At 33.6% G+C, this 19,521-nt stretch overlaps 1 protein-coding gene across 2 annotated transcripts in view; it reads left to right on the plus strand.

The window, feature by feature from the left end:
• LOC124360694 (endoribonuclease Dicer-like) overlaps positions 1-19,521 on the plus strand; it is a 137,054-nt gene that overhangs the window by 31,011 nt on the left and 86,522 nt on the right. For both annotated transcript variants that reach the window (XM_046814522.1, XM_046814523.1), the window contains exon 7: positions 1,620-1,777. In XM_046814522.1, coding sequence (XP_046670478.1) covers positions 1,620-1,777 — 158 coding nt within the window. The remainder of the gene's footprint in view (positions 1-1,619; positions 1,778-19,521) is intronic.

Consider the following 19,521-nt stretch of genomic DNA (forward strand, 5'->3'; position numbering starts at 1 on the left):
AAATTGAAAAGATAAATACGCGGATTGAAAATGGAAGGGCGAATAAACATCTAACCTCACGGAAGGCTACAGGCGGACTGAGCACGCGTCAGTAGACGTCGTTGGCTCTGCGGGAGACTATGAACATCCGGCCGGCCGCTATTTTGTCGATCGAACAAGAGCCGTGACATTCAAAATAGACACGAATGGTTGTCTCTTGTTTAGATAAACCTTGTTTAATAGTTTTTACTAAGTTTGTTACCCAGAAATGCTTTTAAATAATATTAAAATAAAAAATTGATTTGCTTCAGTGGACGTCGTTGGCTTTTAGCGCTAGTTTAGGCATGACGTCTAGTAACGTCATTGGCTCAGTAAGGGTTAACAATAATAATATAAAAGGACATTTACTTTTGTACGTTTTAAAATTCATTGCTCTTCCATAGCCAAAAAAAGTTATTACGGTATAACCAATTCTTACATTTTCAAAATTAATAGCTGCCATCAGAAAAAAAGGAAAATGACATAACTACTATCTTAATATGTTTGTTGCTTCAGATATGCATTGTTTTGCCATCAATGTCTTGATGTGGGATGCCTAACATAAAAATCTGTCCAGATGCTCTGCAAAACATGTTGTGATATTCAGATAGATTGTGCAATTTCTCCATTTTTTAAATTTCTTTTATAAATATTTATAAGTTGTTCGGAAATTGAAAATTTTGGTTTTGACAATATTCAATTTCAAACCAATTAAACATATTGAAGTTTGATTGGTGTGCAGAATATTCTAAATTGGTGTAATCTTTTCCTGTTTGAAGAGAGGTTGCACTATCAGAAAACAGAACAATTTTAGAGTTTACATTAAGAGGTAAATCATTTATAAATAATAAAAACAATAAAAGACACAAAATGAGACCTTGTGGAACACTAGCGTGAATCTCCCTCCAACCAGAGTAAAGTACTTTGCCTCTATTATCATCTATTTTCGACTTTGTGGTATCTCGCTCCCAGATAAGTTTCAAAAAATTAACTGGAAACTTTTAAACATGTAACATTTCGATTTTTTAGTAAAGGTCATGATTTACACAATCAATGGCCTTGGCTAAATCACAGAAGATACCAAGCATCTTCGGTGATTCATCCAAAGCCCCTAACAAATATAAAACAAGATCAAAAATATCCATTTGTGTAGACTTTGCTCTCTGAAAACCAAGTATTAAGCTGTAATGTGATTGAACTGTACCGGCATATGTTTTGGCGATGGCTGTGACTATCCAAGGTTGTGCCTACGTTTCATAACTAGGCATCCATTCTAAGATTTTCATTGATATTTTGTTGGTTGCAAAGCTTATTCAACCCTAATTGAAACAGCAGTGTCTCTTCTTAGTAGGCCAAGAAATAAATTGCTTGACTCAAAATGCTTGCACTTGTGACAGAGGAGATCAAGATTTTAGATAGTACATAAAAATCATGATGAAATTTTGCAATTTAAAAGATTTGTAACTAACATTTTATTTTATTATTTTGTGAATTAGATTTAATTTCATATGAAGTTTTTTAAATAATTTAAACAGTTACACATATGCAATTAATATGCTCTTGAAATTACTAACAATGTCAAGAATGCTTATGTTAAACAGATATTGTATGGAGGAAAGTTCCAAAGAAGAAGAGCTCCAACAGAGGCAGAATTAAATGAAAGCATATTTTTAGGAATGAAAGGTTTAGAACCATATAAACCACATGGGGAAAACGGCCCTGTTGTCACTGCCCTTTCAGCAGTTCCTCTGATAAATCGGTAAGTGTGTATTTTAAAATATCTGAATATTTATACAATGAAACCTAGACATGTAGCAGTTGGTTTGTGTTCAGGCCATTTTAAGGACATTTAGAAACATCCATAAACTATGAAGTTATTGTTCAGTGAATGTGTAGTAAAGGCTTCACATAAAAAGTATTTAAATTCGCTAATCTCATCACAAAAACATGATTTTATGTGAACATCAGTCTCTACATGTTTTAAGAAGGCTACTGTCAAAGTCTATATTTATGAATGGTTTTAAATGTGAATAGCTAATAGATACAGGGAAGCTTTGAAATATAATAAAAATATTAAAATAAGAATTATTCCTGTTGGCAGTAAAATATCGATGGCCTCTACTGCTTTATTAATTGTTGGTTATTGTATTGTGGATAAAGACTACAAGACATAAAAATTATGCTAATGAGGTACATACTGAGGATATTATAGTAGATAATTCTCCTTGGCAAACTATAGTTCTGGTTATGGCTAATCAAAATTAATAAAAGGTCATAGATTGTTCTCTAATATTACTAAGATGAATTATTTTACATTACTTGATGCCTATCAAGTATTGATCGTAGTGGTGTGTTAGAGCAGAATCTTGAATCCATTGAATCTTCGACGAAGACTCAAATTCGAGAATTAATTGATGCGATTCAACAATTGAATCTGCAGAATCCATCATGTCATTAATTATCAGTAGAGTGAGTCCCAAAATGTATGTATAAATGAGAGTTCGGTGTAGCTTGTGTGTCAAAATTATTAGATACTTGATGTTTGCTATACAAATGTACTTTTTGTCTCTGAAATAAATAATTGACTATTGGTCAACATTACACAAATTACTCCAAAACTATAGATAGACAGGATAGCCACCTAACCGGAAAAAACATGAAACCGGGAATGAGCAGGGAATCTCCCTGTAGAATTTCATACAAAATTTTTCTGTCTCTAAGAACTTATGAAATCAAGAATTAATTTGAACCTGAAATAGAGAAATAATGTTGCAGCTCCCTGAATTAAGAATTGATTAATCCCAAATATGAACAGTTCATACATGATGTGTTGCATTTTAAATGATATGGTCTGTGAATTGTAAATATAGACCAATAACTTGTAATGATGTTGTAATGTTTACTGAGTGCGTGGGCAGTTCTATGAAATTGGAGGACCGGTTTTCTGAATTTAAATTTTAAATTGTGAACAATTGCTCCTCACACACTTTCCGATTGGTCACTAGATTACACAGGATTACAAAGAAAGTGAGGTTATAGTTTGATACAGTCCTTCCGACCTTCTGATTTATCCGATATTCTGGGGCAATATGTCATGTAACATGATTTTACGCAATATGTCGTGTGAGACAGCCCCCTCTCGGCCTCTTGAGAGGTCGTTGTCGTTTAGTGCATAATTTTCTTGTTTTGTTTCTGCCGTTTTGTAGGCTGTTAGTTGTGTTTTGATTTTGTCATCTCTAAAAATTGTGGTGATGCCTTCAAAATGTAAAAAATGGTTGCTTCAATGGAAGAAAAAACCTTGAAGAGATTAGACCAGTGGCGTAGCGACAGAGGAGCAAGTGGAGCGACCGCTCCAGGGCGGGGGCGGCGGGCGGGCGGACGATAAAATGGCGGGAAGCAGCCCCTTCCACGCGCATCACGGCCGCGCAGTGTCTTTGTGTCAGTCAGTCTGTCATTGACCTTGGCTGAGACAAAAGGCGTCCGTACAGACCCACCGAGTGATTGACTTAGTTCAATTTACCTTTGCGTAGTGATTGCAGATTTAGCGTTAGTGCAAAGTATTGATTATATTATTTATTTTGTTGTGATGTGATTTGTGTGGTGTTGATTTATTACCTTTGGAATATAATGTCAAAAAAACTAAGTGGTGCTGAGTATCGGAAACGAAGGTTAGAGAAAAGTCACGCAGAAAATCTTGAACTTAAGAAAGTAAAGAAGTTATCTACCTACTTTTTGAGGGACACTTCAGTAGTTGCAGTTTCTCAAGAACCCACTTGTAGCTCACAAGTACCTACAAGCGATAAGGACTTGGAGCAAACACCTGTAGGCTTACCTGAAGATGCAGAAGACCACGTCCTTCTTCAGGAACCTTTTTCTAAGGTAGGCCTAGTTAAAGCTGAAGGTACCGATTGCGAGTTGAACCTTAAAGAAAATGTAACAGCTGTTATAAGTTCTTCTGATAAGGGTAATTTTGAAAACACTCTTACAGCCGAACAAAAACGGCAAATAATAAAATTAGGCCCTCATCAGCCTAAAGGGCCATTTCCAAAAGAATCAGAAGGGAGAAATAAAAATAGGGGATTTGACTAGAAATGGTATTTTCAAAAGAATAAAGAAAACCAATTGAGAATAAAACGTAATTGGTTATGCTATTCAAACATCCTCAATGTTTGCTATTGTCAGCCATGCTGGCTTTTCAATATGGCCTATACTGATGTGGGATTTTCGAAAGGTACGTCTGATTGGGCACATTTAGGTCGAAACATAAAAGACCATGAAGAAGATTCGCAAAGTCATGCAATTGCGTGTGAAATATACTATCGCTGGCAGTTAGGCCTAACAGTTGATAGTGAGAATCTGGAGGAGATTAAAAAAGCCACTGATTACTGGAGACAAGTTTTAAGGCGAGTGGTGGACGTCATTATTACGTTAGCTACAAACGACTTACTTCTGAGAGAGCACAGATTGTGTAATGACAATGAAGATGCAACTAAATCAAAAGGAAATTTCCTTGAGATAATACATATGCTAGCAAGATATGACCAGGTCCTTGCAGATTTAATTAAGTTACCAAAACGTAGTGTTAATATACATCATTAATATACAGCCAACCCACAAACACTCATTGAAACTTAACAAGAGGAGACTGACAAACCTCTATATAAAAAACAGTTCCCATTGCAATTTATGACTTCAAAAAATAAACAAATTTTAACACAGAGGAGCCTGCCAAACCTCATAATAAAAAAACAGTAAATTTCAAATTTCTGACACTAAAATACCATAACACAGAGGAGCCTGCCAAACCTCGTAATAAAAAACAGTCCATAACAACACAGAGAAGTCTGCTAAAATTTCGCTGTAAAAAAAGTGTTTTAAACCACATCAATTGATGACGAGCAGTGCTGACTGAGCAAGGCCAGCACATTCCATCACTGGCTGCTTATTGTTGCTGTCACACAAATTGTACTAATAACAACCAAGAGACACTTTCAACTTACGGAAGCAACAACTGCACTCAAGTGTAACAGGTATTGCCTATCACTTCCACTTGAAGGAACTGCAACCTGTAATTTTGACATTGTTGTATAGTCTCACTAATATACAAGCCCCTATTTTGACTATCTCCCCTTACAAGAGCAAGTTTTTAACCCTTACAACAACAATTATGACTGAAACCCTATTCTGACAACTTGGAGTCTGGCAAACCAAGATATAAAAAAACAGTATTTTCAATTACCAAACCTCCTTTTCTACTTCTCTGAAAATAACCTAAACAACTCAGAACAATTAATTTTCCCCAGATCCCGAAAATGGCATCAAACAATGGTACTTTGTATGATGTGGGCGTTATAGTTTTTGCCAAAATAAGAGGCCATCCTTACTGGCCAGCAGTTATACAAGACATTTTAAAAATTGACAATATCACTAAATACAGTGTCACATTCTTTGGAGACAATACTACTGCCTCCATCAAACAAGGCGACATGTGCCTGTATGCAGAATATAAATTAATTCATGGAAAGCCAAAAACGGACAATTTCAAAAATAAAAAGTTTAACGAGGCCCTTAGAGAAGCAGAACAAGTTTTTTAAAAACCTCTCTTTCTAAGTAAAACCTATAATAGACAATAGCCACAATAGATCACCAGGTTGCGAAGAACTAGACCTCAGCATTACTGCACAAAGAGTTGAAGGTTAGCTCCAGAACAAATGAGAGTTTAATACAAGAGCTAGAGATGTTAAACAATAGCAAGGATTTAGTTGAGGGTTGTCCATACTAAGATACAACATTTTCATGACGTTGATGACTTAGAAACTTCCCTGACACTGGCCGCCGAAGCAGGCAATGCCCTACTAGCGGAAAACTGTAAACTTAAGCAGGACCTGAATTCTCTAAGGAACTCCAAACTGGCACAACAGATAACCGATCAACACACTCTGTCAGAGCTAACCTATCAAGCCAAGATAGAAGAACTTAGAAGCTCAAAATGAAGCCTTACACAGCCGAAACACCCTGCTAGCTGAAAAAATTGACCGAAGTTGAAAACCAACTCTCAAAAGAAAAGCAGCTACAGGCTGCTCTAGAAAACACCTTTGAAGAACAAGACCTAAGTAAAGAAAAAATAATATGCAGACTTGAAGAGAAAATTAAGCAGCTCGAAAATACCATTAAAATGCTACAGAGTAGAACAGATAACAGTGGCTGCACTGAAATCAAAGTTAATGCCATCGACTCCGAAACCCAAACAAACAACCCTAATATCACTAAACAAAGAGGACACACTTCAAATTATGATCGAAACTGACCAAAACTTAAGTGCAGACAGGACCACCTAGAATCAACAGTGAAGACTTTTCAAAATAATTCCTATCAACATGACCTGCATGACCAAACTAATACAACACACCTGCAAAGCCTACTAGTAGAACACCTTTGTTTAAGCAAGTTAAAACACCAAACCGCTTGAATAGGGCTGTGAAAAATTCAAGTTCAAAGAAAGGAAATTATTTTAGTGTCTCTCTACAGATAGCCAAAAATAAAGAATTACAAGAACAAAGACAGATGGACACAGACCCCGAAAAAACAATAGTTCGTACAAACATAAAAAACTTTCGGTAACTTTTCGAGTACATAACAAACCCCCAATGACAGCAACTCTACTTAAAGACAAAACTTTTGAAGATTTTTTGAAAGAACATATGGAGAAAATCTCAAGAAAAACAAACAGCTCACCAGATGACAGCATGACCAAGACTCCATTAACTAGCACTCCTTCAGATATCGTACCTGGAAATACTTCAAATACTTTTTTTAGAAATTATACAGAGAAAGCCAAAACACCACTTAAAGAAAACAAGGGAAAAAAACCTATCACCATCTTTCATCAGAAACATTTTCAAGGACTATCAAAAAAGGTGGAAAGAGTAAACCATCTATTGAGTGACCTACATCCAACCATATTAATACTTACTGAACATGGATTAAACTCAGATAAACTATTACTCACTAAGATTAGTGGTTACAATTTAATTACACACTACAGTAGAAAAGACCATAGATTGGGAGGAGTTGCAATCTACATTAAGGAAACAGAAACCGCAAAAAAACAGAAGCAATCAACATAGCAAACAGTTGTCAAGAACTGATATGCGAAGAGCTGCATTAAACAAAGATAAAAATCAAGAAAAAAACTCTTTACATTCTAGGGGTTTATCGGACACCAGGAGGACAAGCTAATGTAGCTATCAACATTATATCAGATATACTTAACCTCATTTTACAGCTGAGGCAAAACTACTTATCTTAATGGGCGACATCAACATAGACAGGCTAACTGTTAACACGAATAATACTATTTTCGAAGATGAACTGCTGGTTTTTGGAGTCAGGCGGCTTCCCCTTCCAGCGACAAGAATTACTAATCATTCGACAACTTCAATAGACTGCATCTGTACCAAACATACCTGAAGATGCAGTCGACTTTTCAGTGATCCAAGGTGGAATGTCGGATCACACTGGCCAAATCTGTTCCATTGCAGTGGAAAGAGAAGTCTTCCCTAAAAAAGAAGCTACACAAAAAGAATTTTCTCAATAAAAAACTTAATAGCTTTAAAACAGGAATTCGAAATGGAAAAAGTGGGAACTGGTACACAATGCCCCTGATGTTGAAGAGGCATACAGAACATTTCAGACAACTGTGAGACAAATATTGGACCATATATGCCCTAGCAAAAAAAGTAAAAGCAAAGCCGAGGGGCAGACTAAAAGTTCAGTATGACCAAGAGTCCAAAATACTAAAAGAAGATTTTCTTAATTTGCCTTACAAAGATATCAGCTCACCAGAAATGAACATGATAGAACATCCATGGCAGCAAAAAAGAAAGCCTACGATCTCAAGCTTAGGAGTCTCAAACAAACATATGTGGCTGCTAACTACATCACTAACTCTGACAATAAGTCTAAAGCCGTTTGGGACATAATAAACTCAGAAAAGCAAAGTAAGCAACAGAAAAGAAAATTCAACACTGAAGATGGAGATAGAAGAAAACATAATAGACAACCCCGCCGAAATAGCCGAACATTTCAACCAATACTTTTCCCAAATAGCAGATTCCACATTAGGCGAAAAATAGAGAACATCTGAAATACACAGCAATAACTCATCCGATTTTGCTTCCACAAAGAAATTGTCAATTACTAATTTTAACACCAACAACTGTTAAAGAAGTCTTGGGAGTGATAGCTTCCCTGAAAACTAAATTATCATGTGGAATTGATGAAATTTCCTTCAAAATTAGTAAAACACTGTGCCAAACAACTAGCACCACCACCACTGGTTACCATAATAAAATCAATCGTTTTCCTCAGGCCAGTTTCCATCCCCCTTAAAAATATCAAAAATATACCCAAAGCACAAAAAAGGATCCATCACTAAACCCGAAAAATTACCGTCCCATTTCACTAATACCAACTTTCTCAAAAATAATAGAAAAGGTAGCACTCTCAAGAATGTTACAACATCTGGACAGATATAATCTAATAACAAAGAACCAACATGGCTATCTCAAAGGACGATCCACCACCACAGCTGTCACTAATCTAATTGAATATGTCATAGATAAATTAGAAAGACCACAAACACGTATCAGCTGTCCTATTAGACTACAGTAAGGCTTTCGATTGTCTAGATCATGATCTTATCTTGAAAAAGATTTCAGCCCTAGGTTTTGAAGGCTTGGCGAAAGATTGGGTGACTAGCTACCTGAAAGGACGCAAGCAAATAGTTGAGATTCAACAAAATGTAAATGGGAGTAAATGCGTGTATAGATCAAGACAACTCACAGTAAGTAGAGGAGTGCCTCAAGGCTCAGTTTTTAGGCCCCTTTTTGTTCATACTTTTTTACAAACGATTTTCCAAGTTTTATCAATGACAATTCTGTAGAAACCATTATGTACGCAGACGACACAACTCTTTTGTTTACAAATAACACAGCACAAAATCTAATTTTGGATATTTCATTAGCAACAGAAAATCACTCCAATTACTGCCTTCAAAACGATCTGGTCATAAATCAATCCAAAACCACCCAGATAAATTTTAGCAGAAGACAAGAGCAGATTCCAAAAAAAATACCTAATATTTTAGTTGAAAAAAAAGGCAAAACTGCTTGGCCTAACAATTAATGCTGACCTCTCCTGGACAGATCACATACGCGATCTGACCAAAAACTTTCATCTGGCACTTATGTGGTTAAAGCGAATGAAGTGGATAGGAGGTTTGGGAGACGGCAAAGACAGCATTACTATGCTGTAGTGGAGTCCCACCTCAGATATGGCTTAATTTCATGGGAGGAAACATCTGAAACCAATCTCAACAAAATCCTGATACTCCAGAAAAAAGCTGTAAGGGCACTCTATAGCCTCAGCCCTAGGGAAAGCTGCAGAGAAGCTTTCAATCCCTGCAGCTTCTTACTGTCATAGCACTATACATCCATGCAGTCGTCATCTACACCAGCCAGATGGACCTTCCTAGAAATGAAAATGCTCACTCATACCACACCAGACGAGCAACGGACTACATTCTCCCTGTACACCACACATCGCAATTCAGCAAAAAACCTTCTTACATTGGACGCAAAAATCATTAATGCACTACCACCAAATCTCAAGAACATGAAAGGGAACGAACTGAAAAGACATTTTCGAGACTGGCTGATGGAACGACCTGTATATTCATTGAAGGAGTTCTTCGATCTTCTATAAATACCACATCAATATTTGTAAAGCAAGAAATATTAATCTAAGTTTTTGTTATTATCTACTATTGACGCAATTGTATTTCTTAAAGAAACAACAAATAAAGAATATTGTCTATTGTCTATTGTCTATTGTCTATTGTTAAACTACCTTAGTCCTCAGATTCAAAACGAGCTGATCAACCTGATTTCCAAAGAGATAAAAAAATAAATCAAGGAAGAAATGAAAAAAGCCCCTATGTGTCTATTATCTTTGATACAACTCAAGATATAGCGAAAACCGACCAGCTGAGTACAGTGTTTCGTTATATAAAGATAAAAACTGATGAAGGCGACAGGCCAGTACAACTAGTCATAGAAGAAGCGTTCGGGGGCTTTTTGGAAGTGGAAAGCCAGAAATCAGAATACTTATCAAATGTGGTTTTCAATATCATAGAAAAGTATTCAGATATATCTAAAGTTCGAGGGCAAGGCTACGATGGAGCCGCTAATATGAGTGGTATATATTCAGGCCTTCAAGCAAGAATAAAACAAAAAAATCCTGCAGCTAAGTATATTCACTGTTGTGCTCATGCCCTTAACTTGGTAATCAACGATTCAGTATCAAACATTCCTGAAATCAGAACCTTTTTTGATAATGTTCAAAGTCTTTATGTATTTTTTAAAACTATATCAAGATGGGCACTGTTGACTAAGTCGGCTATGTTACAAAAAACCTTAAAGAAAGTGTGTCCAACAAGGTGGACTTCAAGAAATCAAGCCGTCGACGCTCTTCGATGTGGTTATTTTGACATAATGAAAGTACTGACTTTCCTAACGTTAGAAGGTAAAGACCAAGAAGAAGTAAACCAAGCTAAATCACTTTTGAAATATTTTGAGCAGTTTCCTACAGTAATATTGATAGTTATTGAAAGTGTGTTGCTTGAAACTATGGACATAATTTCTAAACAACTTCAAAGTACCGAAGAAGACTTGGAACACGCAACAAAAATGCTCTTAAATCTCAAAACAAAAATTAGCAAACTTAGGAATGAGTGGCAAACAGTTAAAGCAGATGCAACTAAGCTTTGTTTGCAGTGGAAAGTTGTACCACATTTCATTGACTCAAGAACAAAAAAGAAGACAAGAATGTTTGATGAAGTGCAAGTTGATGACCCTATTAAAGACAATGAGAAACGTTTTCCGGTTGAGGTGTTCAACCGAAGCCTTGACATAATCACAACACAGCTGACAGAGCGTTTTGAGGCTGTTACATTACTAGTAGTTTCCAATGTCTGAAGCCTTCTTTTTTAGTTGGAGCAAGTGATGAAGAAATCTTAGAATCAAGCAAAATTTTGATATTAAACTACCAAGATGACGTCTCCCTTAACTTAGGTCCACAGCTTGTAAGGCTAAAAACTTGTTTTTTAAGTCACGTGGAAAAAACTCAAAAGTATAAGGGATCTTGCAGATACTTTAATAGTGCGTGCTCAAGTTGGTTCCAGCTTTCCAGATGTTGTGAATGCTTGTTTGATTTTTTTTGACACTACCTGTTACAACTGCAAGTGCAGAGAGATCATTTTCAAAACTTAAACTGATAAAGAACTATCTTCGCAGCACCATGTCCCAAGAACGTCTGAGTGCCTTAGCAACCATATCTATAGAGCGCAGCAGAGCCAGGCACATCAACTTGGACGACACAATAACACAGTTTGCTAGCATGAAGTCACGAAAGAAGATTAGTTAAGATAGTAATATGCGAGTTGGTTTTGTAACTACTTAACTGCTATGTTCACGTTTTAGATAATGTACTCAGATTTAAACTAGGGTTTTCAATACATATTTATTATTATTAAATATATTGAAATTTGTACTTTCATTCCAAACCCTATGGAATTGAATTGAGATTTAAATACATATTGCTATACACGTAAACTAGGTCTCTTACAAGGAACAAAACTTTATAAAGAATAGTAGACTGTAAGTTATTATAAAAAAATGATGTTTGGTCAAAGACGCCTTACATTGCTGATGAAATGATGGCCAAGAAACGTTTGTTACGGTAGTGAGGTGAACTGTCGGCACTGATTGATCATGTAGGTAAAAAATTTGGGGAAGGGGCGCCAGGGACTGAGTCGCTCCATGGCGCCAAAATCCTCACTACGCGACTGGATTAGACAGTGGTGAAACTTTATTAAAAGTGGTGCAAGATTATAACGTGGCAAAAACAATTGTTAGAGATTGAAAGAGGAATCACAATTATATTTAAAAATTGTGTTCTCAGTGAGTCATGGAAACTGCTTTGGAAAATCAGATAACTATGAAAAAATTATGAGTACAAAAAAAGTAAGTGAAGTTTTGTACCCGTGGTTTACTCAACAAAGAGATAAAGTTGTACTGATATCAGGACCAATCTTACAACAAAACTCCTTAAAGTTTCGAAATGAACTTAACGATGGTGAACCTGTTTTACAGCTAATGTAGGTTGAATATATAGATGGGAGAGAAGATACGGAATTCAGCAGCTTAATATCTGTGGGAGAAGCTATCAGCAAACTGTGAAGCCGTTCAATCATTTAGAGACAAACTTCATACGCTATTGAAAGCCTATCAGGTGATCAAATATTTAACTGTGGGATTGGTTTCAATTACAAATTGTTACCAGCGAAGACACTAGTGCCAAAAAACGAAGTGACAGTGCCAGATTACAAAAGTAGCAAAGAAAGAGTGAAAATTCTTGCATGTAGTAATGCCATGACAATGAAACTGGCAATGATAGGCAAGTCAAAAAATCCTAAATTAAGTAATACGCTTCAATTTAATACTCTGCAACTGGTATCTTACTTCTGCTGTGAAAATAAAACTCACGGGCGTGTTGCCATTTATACTAAACTCTCTCCAACTAAAGTGAAGGAAACGTATGATTTGAATATCTTATCTGTAGAACTTGACTGTGAACTTACTTGCATAGAACTGATAGATCACAACCTAGTTATTTTGGCTGTGTATAGAAGTCCATAAGGTTGATTCGACTCTTTCTTCAAGACAATGGAAAATATGTGTTGTTTTATTAACTGATATATTTTATGTGGTGACTTCAATTTTTAATTTTTATATCTTGACAAGAATGCTGAACTCTGTAAATCTCTTCCTGGCCTATGGATTTAACAAGACAATTGGAGAACCCACCAGACTGAATTACTAGTAGTTTACACAATGTCTTTACTTTGGATGCAGAGAACTTGGAGCAAGGGTCATTAATTTCAATATTAGCGGCCATCTTGAACAGCATTTCATATGTTAGTTTTAATTTAGATTATGTAAATAAACCTGACCAGCATATTCATAACAGTTTTAGAGCCTGTTCAAGACAGTTGTACATTATCAATAATATTAATATGCAAAGTTTTAAGTTTCTTCTTTCCAAGCAAAACTGGGACAAAGTTTTCCATTTAGAGGATGCTGAAGCTTGTTTTGAAGAGTTTGTAAATATTTTTCAATTTAATTTCAATGCCTATTTCTCAAAGCATGTGAAAGTAAACCTTAGATCTAATATCTGTAATCATATAAAAGTGAATTTAATTGGTACACACCTGAATTTTAAATAGGCTACCTTTTTTGTATGAGCTAAAAGAGAGCCTCCTACCTCTAACACCTTAAAAGATATGTACTGTAAACAGAAAACCTACTACAAATTAAAAATAAACGAGGCAAGAAAACTAGCCTCGTAATATTGAACATATAAGTAATTGTTAAAATCAGACTAAAGAGTTATGGAAAGTTGTAAATAAAAACAAACCAAATAAAAAATGCAGATGTGAATGAAAGCAAACTAAATCCAAATGATTTCAACTGATTTTTTTATTAATGTTGGTAAAAATGTCGAAAGGACCCCTGATGAACCATCATATGTCTGTACATATAGTTACTTTACCTTATTATACAACAAAACTATTCCTGACAATTTAATAGATTTTTCTTTTAATTAACAAAAAAGACTTACTAGAAATAGTAAAATAAATGTCTTGCAAAAATAGACATGTGGTCACTTTCTGTGATCTCAACAAGGCCTTTAATTGTGTTTCTCATGAGATACTTCTAAACAAGTTGTAGTACTATCATGTAAAAAGCTAAGCTTTGCAAATTTTCTAATCCTACCTACATGATCGCAAACAGTATGACACTTTTAACAATCTTTATTCCTCGTCACACTTGTAGAGTGCCCCAAGGCTCTGTCCTTGGGCCATTGCTCTTCCTTGTAATGATTAATGACCTAGATGAGAATGTGCCATCAGAGGTTGTCTTGTATGCTGATGACACCACTATCATCAGCAAGCATTTATGTTACAGCCAAGCATTGAAAAATTCAATATTAAATCAAAATTTAGCTCAAAATTGGTTGGCTGCAAATCAATTGGTCTTAAATGAAGCAAAAACAAGAACTTTTATATTTGGCACAAATGAAAAATCTAATAACAATTTTCCAAAATTTTTGGGTTTGAACCTTGACCCAACATTTTGTTATAATCAACATATTATTGGCCTCAAAAAGAAACTTTGTCAGAGTATTTGTGCTCTGAAGCACCCTAGTGGTGAATTTGATAAGTACAATCTTCAACAGGCTTACTTACTTTGGGCTTTTTCAGACCCACATTATTTACAGTCCAAGTGTTTAGGGTGGTGCTTTACCATCATATTTTTTGTAATACAAAAAAGCTATAAGAGTCATAGAAGGAACTGCTAAACTTGAACATTGTAGACAATTATTTAGAGACCTCAGAATTAATATGTTATTTTCCCTCTACATTATTGAATGTTTGTTATATTTAAAAAAGTACTCTGAGAAAGTTCACTTCAGAAATAAAATACATTATTATGATACTAGGTTTAGTTCTCTTGTTGATGTACCATTTCATAGGTTAAACAGTGTTAGAAGTCATTTGATCATGTTCTGCAAGTTGTTCAATAAAATTCCTCTAACTGTAAGGCAGTTAAGTTACGTTAAGTTTAAGAACAAGATTAGTCATTTTTTTCTTAAACATGCATTTTACTCAATTAGTGAGTTTGTATATGAAAAATGGACTCAAGAAGACTTCTTCTCATAAATCCCAATGTTGCTTATTATTGTGACTTGCCTTACACATATGTAATGAAATGTCTCTTTGGTGAATAAATATTCTATTCTATTCTATGTCATAGAGTATATTTTCTCCTTGTAAGGAAAATTGAACTATTTGAATTTAAATGACCTATTATTGCATTTAAACTTAATTTAAGCAAAGCACATTACATATTGGTTTAAAGACTGACTATAATAATTTAGATATCAGTAATCTCTTTTGTTTAGTGATATTTATCTCAGAATTTAGTATAAATCATGGCATAGACCATTGTTACCTTATGTTTGTAAATATGGTGTTTTGTTTTTCTGATCAGATAGGCCAATTTGAAGTACTGTAACAATAAATTATACTATCCTTAAATTATATTTCTAAATTAATTGTATTAAATGTTAATATCTCAATTGAAGTGCATGTTTTAAAATCATTGCAATATAGGACTTGAACTGGATAGTTATAAAGACCATATTGTCTTAAACTATTGTCTAATACAATTATTGATATTTGTTATGATCAATAAATTTTGTATAATAATCCACTTAAGAAATTTAAATTTTTAAATTTTACTTGTAAATGTAGATTAATATACTATATGTACAATGCTATTGCTGTGTTATATATAATACATTATTTTATTATGAGGAGTTGGAGTGTATCATAATGGGACTGATTCTTGTTTACTGACTTGTATACTACTGTCTACTGTAAGTATTAACATTTTGTGTTTATATAGATGGCAGGGTTTGGGAAGTGTATTCTTGGATAGTTTATTGCATTGGTTAGAAAATAGTATCTACAAAAATTTAGCATTGATAGGCGACATGAATATTAATTAAAAATCAATATTAATGAAAAATACGTTGATGAATATATGAGTATTGTTTCAATGAATTGCCTAGTTTAGAATCCCTAATTGATATTGATACACAATTATGATCTGGTAAGTGGAAGGGGACATGTATCGATAATATTTTCATCTAAACAAACAGTATTTTAATAAAGCAGTTTTGGAATCATTAGTAACAAATCATAGAGCTTTGTGCTTTTCATTTTTATAGAGGAAAATGTAAAATCTCAAAATTAAATAGAATATACCCAATTTTATTATAATCTGTTGGGTAAGCTTGTAGCACATATTAATTGAAACAGTATTTTATTGATCAAAGATGTAAATGTTGTCTTATCTACTTTCTTGGACATTTTATATTAAGTATTCAAAATTTATTAATACATAAAACTAGAACATTAAAAGAAAATGGAGAGAGAAACTAAAACCACGGATTACCAGTAACCTGTGCCTTGCTTTAAAGCAAAAAAAGTTTATAGAAAACTAATAAAACCAAGTTAATAATAACAGCACTTTAACCGTTTGAGTGCTGCGGCATTTTGCTACATGGTATGCACGAAATGCGAGCCAGATTGCCTGATTTTGCAAGGGTCTGGTTAAAAATTCATAAAAAAATTATTTATTGGTATAATGTCTTGGGTTTTTGTTTGTTTTGTAGATAAATATATTTCCTTTATAAATATAATACATTCATTAGTAATTTAACGTTTTTATACCAATAAAAAAATTATTAACAAAAACTTTATGAGCAAAAACATTTTGTTTTTTATTTTGACACAACGTAGTATTATTGAAATATTTTATTTTTTTCATTTTCAGTTATGCTATCTTATACTCCATTTAATTCTTTACAAAAAGACATATAAAAACTTTTTTTATACTTATAATTAAAGTTTGGAAAATAAATATGAAAATATAAACCGCTACAAAACTAGAATGTTTTTAGCCTAACCTGACACTCTATGTCTTGTCTACACTGCTAATACTTGAATCTAATGCCTGCAATACTAGGTCATCATTGTCAGCAATGTTATTACAACTCATTGTTAGTAATATCACTGAACAAACACAAAAAACATAAAAACTATACAAATGTATTTAGTAAAGTACTAGCTGCTTACGATCACCGTAACTCACGGTCAAGTCATTGTTCTACTTATACATAGACTAGAACAACATAAACAAACAAAATAATATGAAGATACTAACACTACAAACCCATTTACACTTAAAAACTTTCAATATTTACAATAATTTGTGAAATAAATGCCAGCGCAAACAAAACATGTGACGGCTCGTCCGTGTTGCTGTTAATTCTAAACTTGACTAGGACACGCTCTCTTTACAACCGCCGTAAAAATCAGAATCTACTCAAAATTCATCAAAACCTTCATCAAAAGTTACGTTGAAGCCTTTGGAATGCGTATGTATAGTCATTGAGCCAATTAAGATAAAATAATTAGATAAAATATAAGCGTTACTGCAGAAGTCGCAAATAGCGATTCTGGCATTTCTTGCATATAACGCAGGATCGTAAATAGCGATGCTCCGGTACTCAAAGAGTTAAAGCAAAATTATAATACATTTAATAACAAATTGAATAAATGGATAAATGAAGCTAAAAGAAAGTATTATAGTACATTTTTCAATAATAAGTCTCAGAATTCTTGTAAGATGTGGAAAATAATAAATAATGCAACAGGTAAAACAAGAAAAAAGGCTAAAATTGCATTAAATATAGATGGGGAGTTCGTGTGTAATGAAACCGTGATAGCAGAGTAGTTCTTTTTTTTTTGAATCTCAAAAAAAAATATTACTTTCAATTGGCAATCTTAATGATGACTACAATGGAACATATGATAATACTTTAAAAAACTTTACTATTTATTTTAAGTTTTTCTCTACATTTTCAACTTGAGAATTAATGGATCTAATACGTAATTTAAAAATGGGGAAATCAACATGTGAAGACAATGTGTCTTCAATGGTCATTAAATCAATCAGTGATATCATTGCACCTGTTCTGGTTTAAATTTTCAATAAAAGCTTATCCTCAGTTTTCCCTGATATATTAAAAATTGCAAAACTTGTTCCCATTTTCAAAACAAGATACATTTTTTCAGTTGAAAATTACAGATTAATTTCATTACTATCTATATTTTCAAAATTATTAGAAGAAGCCGTTAAGATTATTGATTTTTTAAATTTAAACAATTGCTTTACATACATTTATGTCTAATATTTACAACAACTTAAATAATAACAAGTCCATTAAAATTTCTGGTCTCTTCCTGGATATTAAAAAAGCTTTCGGTACTGTCAATTTAATAAACTACATGAAGCTGGAATCTGTGGTGTTCTATTGGAGTGGTTTGTATCATGCCTTAAAATTGACAACAGTTTGTAAAAATAGGTCAGTCAACCAGTTCATTGCATACTATAACATGTGGTGTGCCTCAAGGCTCAGTTTTATTTTATTTATTAAAATTTTATTTCTAATTTATATTAATGATTTATTTTCCGGTCCTTTTAAAGGTATGATTACAGCTTTTGCAGATGATTCTGCTTTCTTTTATCATGTGATATCCATTGATGGGTTTTATTTAAATCTCCATGACTTGAATTATCCATCTTTATGGTTTACAAAAAAAAACAAATGATCTCTCAATGCCAATAAGACCTTTCTAAATTTCTCATTATCCAATTCTTTTGGTCTTGAAATTTTGATACGTTATCATAAAGTTGATTGCCAGCCACTTGTAATATTGCAGTATAATTGAAACAAGTATCATAATTAATTATTTAGTTGTTAAACTCTATGATCAAATATCTTGGAAATATCATTTACAAACACTTAAAAATCAGCTATATTTACTCTTTCACACATTTTACACTCTTAAAGAATGTTGTCCAATAAGCAATTCTCAAGTATCTTTTTTTCTTATTTATTCTAAACTGTAGTATGGAATTTCTATTACAAGAGACTGTTATGTTACTAATTTGAAGCCTATTATTAATATTGAAAAAGCTTTGGTAAGAATTATAAGTGGGAATGGCAGACTCACTGCCTCCTATCCATTATTTGTATTACTCGAAATTCTGCCTCTACGACACCTTTGAAAGTTTTGGATATATTCTTTAGGATGAGTGGTAATGTTGGAGTCATAATTTATTGTAATAAACATTATAGACAATCAACAGTTGAACTAAGGAAAAATTAGACCACCTAAATCCTATAATACTTTATTTCAAAAGATGTTCTTATTTTTAGGGAAAACATTTTTAATACAATACCAATGGAAATCAAGACCAATCTATCTTGCATCAACACAAATAATAAAATCAAGACATGGTTACTCTCTTTTACTCATGATGTTCTGGAGAGCACATATTTTGAATCTATCAATAGTTGCCTTTTTTTAGTTATAAAAATGATACAATTTATGCATAGGGATGTGTGCGTATGTATGCACGTGTATGTGACTAATTTGTTGTTTATTTGGAAACTTGATGATTCCCGCCTTTAATCAAGGTACTATATGTTCCTTAGAAGTTTTGTATTTACCCGTAAGTCATTCATGACTGTTTTTTTATTTGTATTTTATTTGGTTTTTTTTAATTATATTCCAACAAAAGTTTCTTATCGGGAATATTTTTTTACTCGATAATTATGAACAGCGTGACGGGCAATGCCCGTTATCAGTAATTACGCGACGCTAAATGATGACGGGAAATACATGTCAATGGTACCAATGGGTAAATATGTGGTAAAAAATAAAAACATGACACTTAAACTATA

The sequence above is a fragment of the Homalodisca vitripennis genome, chromosome 4 (assembly GCF_021130785.1).
Source record: "Homalodisca vitripennis isolate AUS2020 chromosome 4, UT_GWSS_2.1, whole genome shotgun sequence".
In the NCBI taxonomy this organism is placed as follows: Eukaryota; Metazoa; Arthropoda; class Insecta; order Hemiptera; family Cicadellidae; genus Homalodisca; species Homalodisca vitripennis.